The 15,601-nt window shown below is 47.1% G+C and overlaps 1 protein-coding gene across 2 annotated transcripts in view; it reads right to left on the reverse strand.

Annotated features, from left to right (window-relative positions):
* The window catches only part of SAMD4A (sterile alpha motif domain containing 4A), a 157,053-nt gene that overhangs the window by 13,655 nt on the left and 127,797 nt on the right, over positions 1-15,601 (reverse strand). For both annotated transcript variants that reach the window (XM_063118196.1, XM_063118195.1), the window contains 4 exons: positions 10,786-11,080; positions 7,373-7,458; positions 3,891-4,009; positions 2,670-2,871 (listed from right to left, as the gene is read on the reverse strand). In XM_063118196.1, the coding sequence (XP_062974266.1) occupies positions 2,670-2,871; positions 3,891-4,009; positions 7,373-7,458; positions 10,786-11,080 (702 nt within the window). The remainder of the gene's footprint in view (positions 1-2,669; positions 2,872-3,890; positions 4,010-7,372; positions 7,459-10,785; positions 11,081-15,601) is intronic.

Consider the following 15,601-nt stretch of genomic DNA (forward strand, 5'->3'; position numbering starts at 1 on the left):
TTGACAGCCCAGATAGATGCGACAGCCAGGAGTGCCTACTATCAGCTTCGTCTGATACGTCAGCTGCGCTCCTTCTTAGAGTCAGAAGACCTAAAGACAGTAGTGCACACGCTGGTAACCTCAAGGCTTGACTTCTGCAATGCGCTCTACATAGGGCTACCATTGTGCCTAGTTCGGAAACTTCAACTAGTTCAAAATAGGGCAGCCAGGTTGGTCACTGGAACACCTAGGGGTGAGCATATTACCCCAACATTAAAATCACTCCACTGGCTGCCAATTAGTTTCCGGGCAAAGTACAAAGTGTTGGTCATTACCTTTAAAGCCCTAAATGGTTTGGGTCCAGGTTACCTGCAGGATCGCCTTCTCCCATACAGTCCGCCCCGCACACTCAGGTCCTCTGGGGTGAACTTACTTCAGTCAGCTAAAACTAGGCTGACATCAGTTTCCCAGAGGACCTTTTCTTCTGTTGCCCCCAGATTGTGGAATGGCCTGCCGGAGGAGATTCGTAAAATTAACTCTGTGTGATTTTAAGGCAGCTTTAAAGACTAGCCTTTTCTGGCAGGCCTTCCCAGATCAATGTAAAATCAAGAATTTTTAAGATGTATTGATTCCTGTTCTAATGTTGTTCCCCGCCTTGATCCAAAGGGAGAGGCGGGTAAGAAATATATTATTATTTATTTATTATCTATCTATCTACCTATCATCTATCTATCTATCTATCTATCTATCTATCTATCTATCTATCTGGCTTTGAGATCCATATGTGAATTGGGATTGTCTCCAGGATGTGAACGTCATGACCGGCAATGACGTGGTTTACATGACGCAACAACCCACCATGGGTTCAACTCATCATGAGCTGTGGTACCCGCAGGCCCCATTTTGCATATCCAACCCCCACTTGGGGGTTGTTTTGTCATGGGAACCTAGCTCCATAAATTATGCAAAGATTAAACAGCCCTTGCATAACCCACGCTCTCCAGGTTTACATAACACGACAACCCCCGGGTAGGAGTTGGATATGCAAAATGGCGGCCGTACTCACCAGAGCTTCACTGTGGCTTAAGTAACTCACAGTGGGCTGTCATATTGTATGAAGCTGCCGTGTGTGTGTGTGTGTGTGTATGTGTATGTGTGTGTGTTCACCCTCCCCTTTCCTAAGTTTCAAAAATATTATTATTATTTATAGCACCATCAATGTACATGGTGCTGTACAGAGTAAAACAATAAAATAGCAAGACCCTGCCGCATAGGCTTACATTCTAATAAAATCATAATAAAACAATAAGGAGGGGAAGAGAATGCACCAAACAGGCACTGGGTAGGGTAAAACTAACAGTATAAAAGTCAGAACAAAATCAAGTTTTAAAAGCTTTAGGAAAAAGAAAAGTTTTTAGCTGAGCTTTAAAAGCTGCGATTGAACTTGTAGTTCTCAAATGTTCTGGAAGAGCGTTCCAGGCGTAAGGGGCAGCCGAAGAAAATGGACGAAGCCGAGCAAGGGAAGTAGAGACCCTTGGGCAGGCGAGAAACATGGAATCAGAGGAGCGAAGAGCACGTGCGGGGCAATAGTGTGAGATGAGAGAGGAAAGATAGAAAGGAGCTAGGCTGTGAAAAAGCTTTGTAGGTCAACAGGAGAAGTTTATATTGGATTCTGAGGTGAACTGGAAGCCAATGAAGAGATTTCAGAAGTGGAGTAATAGTCCCTTTCGTTCCCACCCCCCACCCCCAATTATAAAATGATTTATAAGGATTAGTTTGGTTTATCCAGTTTTCAACAACAGCCAGTCAAGAGACTACAAGAAGGACACGACGTCAATACTTGTTCCCTGCTGCTGGTTCCCAGCAATTGGCATACTGAGATATACTGCTCTTAGACCTAGATGCTCCATTTAGCTGACATGGCTAATAGCTATCACTGGACCTCTCCACCTGCCATGGATTTCTCAAATCTTCTTTTAAAGCCATCTAAATTTGTGGCCGCCACCACCTCGCAGCAGCAGATTCCGGAAGTTAATTACACACAGTTGTATGTTCGGCAGACTTTTAGTTCATTCGGGTCAATTCCCAAGAGGCCCAGTGGCCACGCTGGAGGAATCTGTCCTGCGTCTTCGACCTCGGCTTGGGCTTTGCCAATGACACCGCTGCCTTGCATCTCTGCTGCACTAGTTCCTTGTGGGTCCTTCCTAATGAGCTCACATGGGTTTGAGTCAACTCTTCCTGCCTCAGTTTACAACGTGGAGAAGGCCACACAGGGTACTGCCATCATCCAGAGAACCAAGGTCCAGTGGGGTGCTGTACCCCCAGTCTTCTGGAAGAACATCATGGCAAGGGGAAGACCAACTTAGCCCCTACATTGGCCAGAGAAAGAACAATCGCAGAGTGCTTGTTTCACCTTTCCCTGCCAGAAAGCACACCTATAAGAACTTCGAAAACTAGTGTCAGAATTTTGCTTTGCTTTCCCTCCTCCCTCCCAATCGCTATTCCTTTTGTGCTGTGCCTTTTAGATTTTAAGACTAAGGACAGGGAAGCTCTCATTATTAATATCTGTAAGGTGCTCTGGGAGCTGTTTTCGGCCGAAGAGCGGGCAAAAATAATAATAATGCTGCAAATAAAAAAATAAACAGATCCGATCGCTTTAACGAACTGCCTGCAATCTGGCAGATACGCACCTGCCTCCCTTGTTTCAGGATGGTGGGGTTGGTGGCCGCGTTGCGCTGGGTGGCTCCCAGAAGGCCACTGGGGCCCAGCAGACCCAGCCGCGTGGTGGGGAGGTTCCGGGAGGGGATTTGGAACTGGCGCGGGTTCCGCCGGCCCATTCCTGCACCTACAGATCCAGCTGTTGGTAAGGAGTTCGACTGCCCAAACCCTCGGCTGGAGAAACAGAACAAAAACGAATCCTACATTGAGAACCGCTTTATACATTCAAATGTATGCCTCCCTTGGAATAATGCAAGTGGAGGCCGGCGACTCCGACGTCCGGGGATCCCCGCGGACATCGGAGTCACCGGCCTCCACTGGAACAATCCTACATTGTTATTAATTACCGGAGACTTGGAGCCCAAACACTGAGCTGCTTCGGTATCACTGCTTACGATTAAAGATAATGGAAATTACTCATAATTCAAAATACCAACATTAATTACACAAATGTTTATCACTTTGTACGTTGACCCTTCTATAACAAACAGGCCATTTTAAATATTTATTTATTTATTTATTACATTTCTATACCGCCCAATAGCCGAATGCAAATAATTTAAAAAACCTGGAAATCCAATTATTTTGGGATGCCTCATCCCCCACCCCCATCGCTGGTTCACATGGGGTGGAGGATTTGGGTATTATAATTATTTATTACATTTGTATACCGCCCCATAGCTGAGGTTCTCTGGGCGGTTTACATAGGATAAAAACACTTAAAAACAATATACAAAAATTTTAAATCACAAAAACATACAATTTTAAACCCCAAAAGCATACAAAAACAAACCCAGGCTAATTACGTATTGCTAAATGCCTGGGAGAAGAGAAAACTGGCGACGAAAAGATAACAATGTTGGCGCCAGGCAGGCCTCGCCAGGGAGATTGTTCCACAATTGGGGGGCCACCACCAAAAAGGCCCTCTCTCTGGTTGCAAAACTCCTAGGGGTGACTAGGCCGTGTTCCGCTTCCCCTTGTGGTGAGTCACTTGGGGTTGCAGACGGAAAGGGACCTTGGCCAATGATGTCCTTCCAGCTCCTGGGTGACTCCGCCCACCTGAGCAGCCCATTGGTTCCCCCTCACTTAGTGGGCCTATAAAAGCCTGGGCATCCCAAAGCCTGGTTCTTCCCAACCCCAGCGGGGTCTTCCCTTCCAGCCGCCAAATTGGAAAGTCAAATCCTCAAACCTACGCTCTTGTCTGCCGGTATCCCGAGAGATCTAGGATGGATTTCCGAGGGAAAGACCTGAAGAGCTTTTGCACCTGCTGTTTCCATGACAACAGCCTTTTCTTCTGTGTCTCTGTAAATGCCTGCCCCCCAAACCCCCGAAAAAACAACAACCAGGGGAAGGGATAGACAGAGAGCAAGAGAGAAACGTGAGAAACAAAATAAATAATTATTATAAAGCTAAAGTCACAAGCGATCACAATAACGAGCCACCGGGACTAGTCATAAAACATCATCATCATCATCATCAATAATAATAATAATAATAATAATAATAATAATAATAATAATAATTCTTACCCGCCTCTCCCTCTGGATCGAGGCAGGGAACAACACTGAATACAAAAATACCATAAAATGCATAAAACTGATTAAAAACATATAAAGCTGATACAATATTAAAATAACAATCAGACATCTTAATATTCGTCTGGGTAGCCCTTCTGGAAGTGATGGAAAGGAAAACAGCACGCTTTTAAAAGGCATCCGCCGCTCAGAATGCAAAAGCCTCTCCGTTTCTAGCAGGGCTGACCCAAGCAATTACCCTTTGCAGAAAGACAAATTGAGCCCCAGACATTCCCCTGCGTGTGGGTCATTCGGAGGCATCCCCACAAGCCAAGGTCTTGAACTGCAAGGATATTGCAGCCCTGGTGACAATCTCTTGAGCAGGGTGGTGAGGGGGACAACAGCCTCCTCGTTGCTGTTGACACCAATTAATGCTCCCTCCACAAGCAGCCCGGCTTCACAGAATGCTGTTTTCGTAGGGTGACCCTATGAAAAGGAGGACCGGGCTCCTGTATCTTTAACAGTTGCATAGAAAAGGGAATTTCAGCAGGTGTCATTTGTATATATGGAGAACCTGGTGAAATTCCCTCTTCATCACAACAGTTAAAGCTATAGGAGCCTTGCCCTCTTTTGCAGCTGGACGCTCAGGGCAGGGCTCCTGCAGCTTTACCCGTTGTGATGAAGAGGGAATTCCACCAGATGATGCAGGCATACAAATGACACCTGCTGAAATTCCTCTTTCTATACAACTGTTAAAGATACAGGAGCCCTGTCCTCCTTTCCAAATGGTCACCCGATCCAAGTGCTAACTGTGCATGGCCCAACTTGAATGCCTAGCTCTTCCTTCAGATTATTCTTTATTTTTAAACTAGACCTGGACACTATAGCCTTCCAAATAGAGGACAGCACTTTGGTAGCCCTTCAAACAGAGGACTCTCCTCTGTAAAAGAGGACAGATGGTAGGGTGACCATATAAAAAGGAGGACAGGGCTCCTGTATCTTTAACAGTTGCATTTTGTTGTTTATTCGTTCAGTCGCCTCCGACTCTTCGTGACTTCATGGACCAGCCCACGCCAGAGCTTTCTGTCGGCCGTCGCCACTCCCAGCTCCCCCAAGGTTGAGTACGTCACCTCCAGAATATCATCCATCCATCTTGCCCTTGGTCGGCCCCTCTTCCTTTTGCCTTCCAGCAGGGGTCATTTGTATGCATGTCGCACCTGGTGAAATTTCCTCTTCATCACCACAGTTAAAGCTGCAGGAGCTATACTGCAGCTATACTGTGACCAGAGGGCAGGGCACCTGCAGCTTTAACTGTGGTGATGAAGAGGGAATTTCACCAGGTTCCCCATATATACAAATGACACCTGCTGAAATCCCCTTTTCAATACAACTGTTAAAGATACAGGAGCCCTGTCCTCCTTTCCATAGGGTCGCCCTAGTTTTCGCCATGGAGCCGCTTGTGTTTCATGGGTGCAAAACTCTTAAGGGTCTAGATGGGCCAAAGGTCTGACTCAACAGAAGACTGCACCCGGGATACTTGAGCCAATGTTGTATTATTGACAGGTTGCTTAAATCTCACATATTGGGTCAATCTGCAATGGCTGCTCTTCAAGAACAGATTCTAAGGGCCTTTGATTGGAACAATTAAGCTCCTGTTAACACAATACAGCATGCAGGGTGAGTTTCCGTTTAGCACAGCTTTCCTCAACCTGGGGCGCTCCAGATGTGTTGGGCTACAACTCCCAGAATGCCCCAGCCAGCTGGCTGAGGCATTCTGGGAGATGCAGTCCAACACATCTGGAGCACCCCAGGTTGAGGAAGGCTGGTTTAGCAGAAATGCAAGAAATTCAGCTTTGCAGTCCTGGATCTGGTTTGACAGTTCTTTGGATCCAGGGAAACCATACTTTCCAAGAAGCTTTGCATGGACTACACACCCGCCATCGCCTCGTGAAGACGCAACGTGGATGTGCTCTTTGCGTTTAGCCCTCTGAAGGCATGAGAAGGAATGTGGTCTCTTGGGAGAACTTAACACCACTTGTGGGTTCCTCACAGGAATCCCGCTGGCCACCGTGGGAAACAGATGCTGAATCAGATAGGTTTTTGGTCTGATGCAGCACGGCTGTTCTTAAATTCTTAGATGTTCTGTCTCATCAGAAAGTAACACCTGAAGACTCTAAAACATTTATATCCTGCCCTATATCACAAAGATATAGTCCTGTGGCTAAGAGGTTGATTTACAAATCAGGATCTGGTCAAGAGGGCAGGGCTCCTGCATCTTTAACAGTTGTATTGAAAAGGAAATTTCAGCAGGTGTCATTTGTATATATGGGGAACCTGGTGAAATTTCCTCTTCATCACCACAGTTAAAGCTGCAGGTGCCCTAATCTCTTTTAAATCTGGTCACAGTATAGCTGCAGTATAGCTCCTGCAGCTTTAACTGTGGTGATGAAGAGGAAATTTCACCAGGTGCGACATGCATACAAATGACACCTGCGGAAATTCCCTTTTCTATGCAACTGTTAAAGATACAGGAGCCCTGTCCTCCTTTTTATATGGTCACCCTACAAAACAATTCCAAGATCCTTCTTGTTTGTAGTATTGCGCCCTTAACTCATTTTATCCTCACAAGAACCCTGTGAGGTAGGTAGGCTGAGAGTCAGTGAGTTACTTAAGATATTATATAGCTGGAAAAAGTGCAGAAAAGGGCAACTAAAATGATTAAGGGGCTGGAGCAAGTACAAAAGAGGGCAGGGCTCCTGCAGCTTTAACTGTTGTGATGAAGAGGGAATTTCACCAGGTGCTGCAGGCATACCAATGACAGCTGCCTTTTTTATAGCACTGTTAAAGATACAGGGGCCCTGTCCTCCTTTTCAGATGGTCACCCTAGCCAAATGATTTCAAACGAGCAGGGCTCATTAGCTGAGGTGTTTCCCCAACATTCTGAAACTTTGCAAAGTAATTAAAAGACATATCACAAGTGTTCACAGAGATAATCCCAGATAACCGAGCTCCTATCAGTATTTTCCTACCTAGGATTTCACACCCGGCCTGTGCCAAAATTTGTGCTAGAAACTGGCACGCTAACAAACTCCAAAAGTCCAGGTCTCTAAGCAGAGGGAAAAGAACCAAAGTTTCGCCACAACCCGCCAGGCGTCACTCACCTCATGAATTAGGCATTTGTCTATGAGCTGAAGATAGGAGCTTATGTTCTCCTCATCAGGTCTGGAGACGAGAAGCTGGGTGCACACTGCAAAATAACAATGCCGATAATTTTAAGAGCATGGGGAGGATCGCAAGAGAAAGAAACACTGGTTTCCCACCAGGGAAATTTGCACCTGCTTCAAATCATGTTTTTTTTTAAAAAATGGATTGAGTTGAGTTGAGTTGAGTTTGTTTATTTCGGTCATAGACCAGCACAGCAGAAAATATCATCACAATAATATTAAAAACCCCAACATACAATAAAATACATGCATAAAATACAAAAAACACGGCAGTCTCAGCCTAAGTCTAAGGTACAATAAAATTCTTCACCATCAATTTCCGTCGGCTTATGGCAGCCACACAAGAACTGGCCACTTTTAGAGTAACCTTTTTTAAAAATAAAATAAAAAATGGATTCAAAATAGCTCCATCACAGTGACCTGAAAAGAGCCACCACTGACGGAACGGCCATCCACAAAGAATGTGCATACACACACACACACGGAGGATTCCATTCGTGCCTTTCTGTGTTCACTTCCATATTTTGCTCTCCGTGACTGTGGCGTCAATCCGGAATTACTCCATTTAAGTCTATTTATAAAAGGAAGCAGCTGGGTCTGCTCCTTTGCTCTGCTCCAATAAGGGAAAGCGTCTCCAGGGACCTTGGGTGGACAGGTCAGATGCAGAGAAATAAAGCCTCGCGCTCGCCACAAGGGGGCAGATGCGGACATTCCATGGCGCGTTAGGCCAAGCCAGGCCATTGGTCAAGCCAGCCCAGTATGGTCTTGGTTGAGGAGAAGCGCTCTGGGGTCCTGGGCAGAACTTTAGTTTTTGTGAATCGCCCAGGGAGCTTTGGTTGTTGGGTGGTATAAAGATGCAATAAATAATAATAACAATAATAATAATTGGCCTTCCTTCTTCTCACATCAGTCCGTTGGTTTCTGTTCACCACTCTGCCGCTAAGATCATCTTCTTGGTTCGCCGCTCTGACCATGTTACTCCACTGCTGAAATCTCTTCATTGGCTTCCAATTCACCTCAAAATCCAATATAAACTTCTCCTGTTGACCTACAAAGCTTTTCACTGTCTAGTGCCTTCCTATCTCTCCTCTCTCATCTCACACTATCGCCCCGCTCGTGCTCTTCGCTCCTCTGATGCCATGTTTCTCGCCTGCCCAAGGGCCTCTACTTCCCTTGCTCGGCTTCGTCCATTTTCTTCCGCTGCCCCTTACGCCTGGAACGCTCTTCCAGAACATTTGAGAACTACAAGTTCAATCGCAGCTTTTAAAGCTCAGCTAAAAACTTTTCTTTTTCCTAAAGCTTTTAAAACTTGATTTTGTTCTGACTTTATACTGCTAGTTTTACCCTACCCTGTGCCTGTTTGGTGCATTCTCTTCCCCTCCTTATTGTTTTATTATGATTTTATTAGATTGTAAGCCTATGTGGCAGGGTCTTGCTATTTACTGTTTTACTCTGTACAGCAGCATGTACATTGATGGTGCTATATAAATAAATAAATAAATAAATAAATAAATAAAAATAATTCTTTCCAAGATGTATGACCTAAGGCCTTTTAGCTGTCGGAACCAGGGACTGAACCAGGAACGCATCTGCTTCACCCCTGAGCTATGACCCTTCCCCAAGAAAAAGTTCAACCTAGTATCACTAGGAAAGCCTTCCCCAACCGTTCAGAGGGGTAGGAATGCAACTCCCATCATGGCCATTGGGAATGATGGGAGTTGCAGTCCATCCCCTCACAATTGGGAGGCTCAAGGGCCTCTGAAGTAGACCCATTGAAATATGTGGGACTAATACTGGATTTAACCCATTGAACACAACCTTCCCTAATCTGGTTCCTTTCAGATGTTTCGGCCTACGATGTCCATCAGCCCCAACCAGCATGGCCAATGGTGAGAGATTATGAGAGTTGTAGTCCATAATATTTGAAGGCAGCTGGACAACCATCTGTCAGGGATGCTTTAGGGTGGATTCCTGCACTGAGCGGGGGGTTGGACTTGATGGCCTTATAGGTCCCTTCCAACTCTACTATTCTATGATTCTATGATTCTAAGGGACCCAGGCTGGGGAAAGGCTAAACTAATCTATCAAGCCCTGAAATTCTCTCTCTCTCTCTCTCTCTCTCTCTCTCTGTCTTTTCATCTTGTTTTGTATTACTGAATATCCATCCAGAGGAACAGTTCTGGAGAACTCAAAAGCTTTGTGATGCCTAATGAAAAGGCGTATTTGGACGATTGTTGCTTTTGGATATTTTCTAACAGACTAGTATGGTGAGCTACAATTTTTGTCTGACTGGCACTGGCTCTCCAGAGAAACCCTGCACCTCTCCTGCCCAAGAATCATTTCGCTGGCCATGCCAGGGACTGAAGCGGAGACTTTGTGCATGCAAAACACGTGCTCCACACCTCCTGCATTTTGACTGGCCAATGAAATGATCTGGCATTCAAACAACTCCAAACTGGATTCTAACCAGAGCCGAATTTGGAGTCAAGTTAGTTGGGCGCTGGGCCCAGCCTGGATTGATACCTTGCTACCTTTGCCGCTGCCACAGAGGAAGCAAAACGGATTTTGAGACTTTTTCCAAAGCATGGTGGACAGTGAGTACAAATCGTTCCGAGTCTGTGGCGGTCAGTTCCACAAGCTGATCTAAGGCGGGTCCCACAGTTCCAGTGGACCTCTTTTGGATAAGAATGGACAGACTGAGGCGGAGAATAAGGGCAGCAAGTCTGGGAGAAAGAGCAAAGTGCAGATCTAGAATGACACGCAGATAAAACTAAATGGAGGAAAGGTAGAAATGATACACACAATATAAATAAATAAAAGTGGGTCCAATGTTTCAGGTGGGGGAGTTAGAAGAGGGTGAAGACCATGGGCAACCTGATTCGGTTCGATTCCTACCACTCAGTTCTCTGAATGAATGCTAACAAGTGCTCTTAATAGTAATTTCAATAATTAAACTAGTAACAATAGGGAAGAAAGGAGAGGAACCTCTCCTGCAAGCACTGAGTCTTTATTGACTCTGGGAGGGACGCCAGCTTTCGCTGACGTTTTCTTGGCAGGCCTTATAGCGGGGTGGTTTGCCGTTGCCTTCCCCGGCCGTTATTACCTTTCCCCCAGCTAGCTGGGTACTCATTTTACCGACCTCGGGAGAATGGAAGGCTGAGTCGACCCGAGCCGGCTGCCTGAAACCAGCTTCTGCTGGGATCGAACTCAGGCCGTGGGGAGAGTTTCAGCTGCAGAAACTGCTGCTTTGCAGCTCTGCGCCACACGAGGCTCTTAACAATAGGGAGCAAAATGTTTTACAACATCCGATGGGACCCGGAGAGTTGACAAAAAAGGAAACTGCTGCTCACCTTTTCCCATCACCTTGGTGAACTGTCCTGGGATGTCCCCTTCAGGCAAAGGGGCTCCTCCGGATTCCCCCTCGCAACCCGGCAAATGGTGATGCTGCATCCCCCCGGATGCGGAGTCCTTGCAGTCTGACCTGTGGCTGTCCGAGCCAATCAGAGAAGCCGGGCGGTGGGGTTCGGAATCCCTGCCGCGCTCATCCACCGCCATGTTCCGAGAAGAGTACGCTTTGATTGGGGTGAGGATCATTTGGTGAAGCTCTTGCAGTAGGACACGGAGGTTGCCGCCTTCTAGGATGTCCTGGGGGGCAGCAAAATACCCGCTTGGCCATTAATATCAGCTCCCCTTATCCAAATCCCAAAGCCCTCCCTGCCTTTTTCGGCAGGATCGTTTTGGGGCCAACCACGACTCTCAAGAAAAGGATGTTGCATTGCTCAGTGTTTCAAGAATATCCAGCGCTTAATAGGCGCTGTGGGGTGTGTGTGGAAAGTTTGATAAAGGTTTGGGAGATCCAGGTTCAAATCCTTGCTCAGCCTCTCCAACAGAAATTTGATATGCAAGTAGATGAAAATCACGGACAAGCACTTCGCATGCCAAAATAGGATATAGAAATGATTAATAAACAACACCAGCTTTATCAGGAAGCTGGGAAATGGGGGTTTATTTATTTATTTATTTATTACACTTATATACCGCTCCCATAGCCAGGGCTCTCTGGGCGGTTGCAGTCAACATTTATCTCTCCTAAGGCATACTGGGGGAAGCGCTCCCTCAGCCAGTGCCTTAGTCATAGAATCACAGAATAGTTGAGTTGGAAGGGCCTACAAGGTCATCAAGTCCAACCCTCTGCTCAATGCAGGAATCCACCTGAAAGCATCCCTGACAGACGGTTGTCCAGCAGCTTCTTGAAGGCCTCTAGTGTAGGAGAGCCCACAACCTTCCTAGTAACTGGATCCATTGTCGTACTGCTCTAACAGTCAGGAAGTTTTTCCTGATGCCCAGCCGGAATCTGGCTTCCTGTAACATGAGCCCGTTATTCCATGTCCTGCACTCCTGGGAGGATCGAGAAGAGATCCTGGCCCTCCTCTGTGTGACAACCTTTCAAGTCTTTGAAGAGTGCTCTCATGTCTCCCCTCCATCTTCTCTTCTCCAGGCTAAACATGCCCAGGATGGCCTCACCTTCCTCGTGCATTTCGCCATTGGAGTGGATGTAGGTGGGAATCCCTCTTAGCACACTGCTCAGTTAGGAGAGGAGGTGGTGGGCAGCGGAATTTCTCCAATGGAGGCTGGTGGCTCTGTTGTCAGTGGGGCGAAGCACCTTGGAGAGCTCCTTTGGAGTTCTGACTGGTCTGACTGAAACTCGGAGCGGATTAACAGCCCCACTGACTTTGGAACCACCAGCCTCCACAGGTTATCTCCAATCACTGACTGGAGATAACAGTGGGGATTAAGGGATCCCTCTACCCTTCAGGGAGTGGAGCTTGGAAGAGGAGCCTTGCCTGAGGATGCATGGATGAGAGATTCCCCATCTCTGATTTAGACACTCCTGTGCCCTCTTTGTTTTTACAAAGTTCTTGGAGCCATGAAAATGACAAACTTATGAGAAGCAAGAGGAAATGGGAAGAGAAGAGAGAAGGAAGGGGGGAAATGCTATCTATTCAGTGATGAAAGGCAAACCTGGTGTTCAAGAGAATTACCTAATCTTATATTTTTACAACTCTACCTTTTAGCCCAACGGAGTGGCAGAGATTCCCAACAAGACACAACAGGGGAGACAAAAGGAAGCCCTTTGTCACACAGGGCCGTAATTAAATGACGGAATTCACTTCCACAAGGTGCACCGACGACCACCAATTAAATGGTTTTAAAAGGGGATTAGACAAATTCGTGGAGGAAGAGAAGATGACAAGTGGCCTTACAAGCAGTTTCTTCAGACAAGCTCTGCTAAGACAGACTTCAAGACATTCAAGACGCGGAGTGCAGGACAAGGAATAACGGGCTCAAGTTAAAGGAAGCCAGATTCCAGCTGGACATCAGGAAAAACTTCCTGACTGTTAGAGCAGTACGACAATGGAACCAGTTACCTAGGGAGGTGGTGGGCTCTCCCACACTAGAGGCCTTCAAGAGGCAGCTGGACAGCCATCTGTCAGGGATGCTTTAGGGTGGATTCCTGCATTGAGCAGGGGGTTGGACTAGATGGCCTTGTAGGCCCCTTCCAACTCTGCTATTCTATGATTCTATGATTCTTGCTGCCCAGGCAAACCCTGCTGACGGTGACATCCTACGCATGTTGACGTAGACGTAAGTCTCACATGTTCAAGAGAGCTTACTCACTACTAGGGCTGTGCACGCCCTCCCCGAACTGCTTTGGATCCCGATCCGGACCTTTCGGATCGGGCCTGAACCGGGTTCAGGTCGATCCGGACCTTCCCCAATCCGCTTTGGAACCGGATCCGGAGCGAGATCTGGAGGTCTGGATCGATATTCAGCCCCCATTTTGCCCCTCCTTCCTCACTTACTTGCCTCTGCTGCAGACGGTGGAGGCAGGTAAGTGGGGAAGGGGGGACAAAATGGGGACCGAATAACCCCCCCTCCCCTGGCTCCATTGTCTGCCGCCGCTGTGGTCTGGGTAGCGGTGGTGCCAGGTAAGGGGGGGAGGGGGCTTATTCAGTCCCCATTTTGTCCCCCGTTCCCCTGCTGCAGGCAGCAGCAGATGGGGGAGCCAGGTAAGCAACCCTCCCCACTTACCTGGCTCCGAAGCCTTGAAACGCTTCGGACCGTTCCGAACCGCTCCGGGCTGATTTGGACCTGCCCTGAACCGATCCAGAACCGGGCTTAGGAGGTCCAGATCGGCCTGCTCCGCTTCGGATCCGTGGATCCATAACGGAGCGGAGCACACCCCTACTCACTACTAGGTGTGTTTGGAATTGCAGCCTTAGACGACAAATGTCAGCGACCAATCATTCTCCAGTTTACGCTGTACGTAGTAACCTGTTGATTGATGGCTGCGTGGCCCATACTCAAGAGCGCCGCACGGCTACTTCGTTCCTTCAAAGCGGCAAGGGCGAAGCAGGGCGAAAGAGAGAGACCGTGCAAACAGCTTAGGAATCACACCCGAAGCCTGCAGGTTGTTTCTTGGCCTTTTAAGAGCTAATATTAACTCCGAGAGAGATCTATTACAGCTTCATTACCACCGGCAGTTTTCCTAAATACAGCCGCGTATTATAAATGGGCGGAAAAGAGGTGAGAGTTAACCAAACACATAGGCAACCTGCAGAGCTACTGAAGAGGCCTGAGCAGAGGCGGATGGGGAACTAGCGACGTACTTATCGTCTGCCTCAATATGATTTATGTAATAGTTAGTGTACAAAATGCTCTAGAAGCTTCCCTACCAACTGAAGGCCAAACTGAGGCCCACTGCAATCACCTCTCCTTGGGCTTGGAGAAAAGGAGGCCGAGGGGAGACAGGAGAGAGGTGTACAAAATCATGCACGGGGTGGAGAATATGGAGAGGGGAGACATTTTTCACCCGCTCTCAAAATACTAGAATGCGGGGACATCCCATGAAGCTGATGGGTGGGAGATCCAGGACGAATAAAAGGAAGGACTTCTTCACACAGCGCAAAGTTAGACGATGGAACTCACTACCACAGGATGTGGTGATGACCACCCATTTGGATGGCTTTCAAAGGGGGTTGGATAAATTCCTGGAGGCGCAGGCTATCCATGGCTACTAGCCCTGATGGCTGTGTGCTGTCTCCAGTATTCGAGGCAGTAAGAATGTGTGCACCAGTTGCTGGGGAACATGGGTGGGAGGGTGCTGTTGCACCATTTCCTGCTTGTTCATCCGTGGCTAACTGGCCACTCTGCGAACAGAGTGCTGGACTAGATGGACCCTCGGTCTGATCCAGCATCAGGGCACTTCTGATGTTCTTATGTTCTTCCAGAGTCTTTCTGATTGTATCTTCTTCTTTTATTTATTTTTATTTATATTTATTTATTACATTTATATACGGCCCCATAGCCGAAGCTCTCTTTTATTCCTGCTGACTCTTTCTTCCACTTTTCTTTGCCTACGGGCATTGTAGTATCAGACCTCTGCCTCTTCCTTCCCCAGACACCCTGTTTCATAGGAACATTGGACATGGCCCTATCCTGAGTCAGACCATCGTTCCATCTAGCTCAATATTCTCAATACCGGCTAGATCTCCAATGTTTCAGGCAGGAATTCTTCTGGCCCCTACTTGGGGATACCTGGGATTGAACCAGAGACCTTCAGTATGCAAAAAACGTGTTCTACCACTGAACTACGTCCTTTCCTGTGCCCATCCTTCCATATCCAACACGCTGCAGCGTGTGCAGAGGAGTGTTGGTTAATGGCAGTGTTGTTGGCTAATGGCAGCTCGTCTTCTTCTTTTCCCCTTTCAGTAGGGGTTCCGCAAGGCTCAGTGCTTGGTCCGTTGTTGTTTTCTTTATACATGTTGCCCTTGGGTAATCTTATTCAATCTCATGGCCTCCAATATCACCTGTATGCCGATGATACACAATTATATCTTTCATCTCCGGATCTTTCTCCTGCTGTTCACGATCGTATCTCGGCATGTCTTTCAGATATCTCAGCTTGGCTGCTTCATCGTCGTTTGAAACTTAATATGGCAAAGACTGAATTGCTTGTTTTTCCTCCTAAACCTTCTCCTCATCTCTCATTCTCTCTTACTGTCAATGATGTTACGCTTACTCCAGTCAAGGAAGCTCGTAGTCTTGGCTTTATATTTTATACCTCGCTCTCCTTTATTCCTCACATTGAGACAGTAGCTAAAT

This window comes from Elgaria multicarinata, chromosome 2 (genome assembly GCF_023053635.1).
Source record: "Elgaria multicarinata webbii isolate HBS135686 ecotype San Diego chromosome 2, rElgMul1.1.pri, whole genome shotgun sequence".
Lineage (NCBI taxonomy): Eukaryota > Metazoa > Chordata > Lepidosauria > Squamata > Anguidae > Elgaria > Elgaria multicarinata.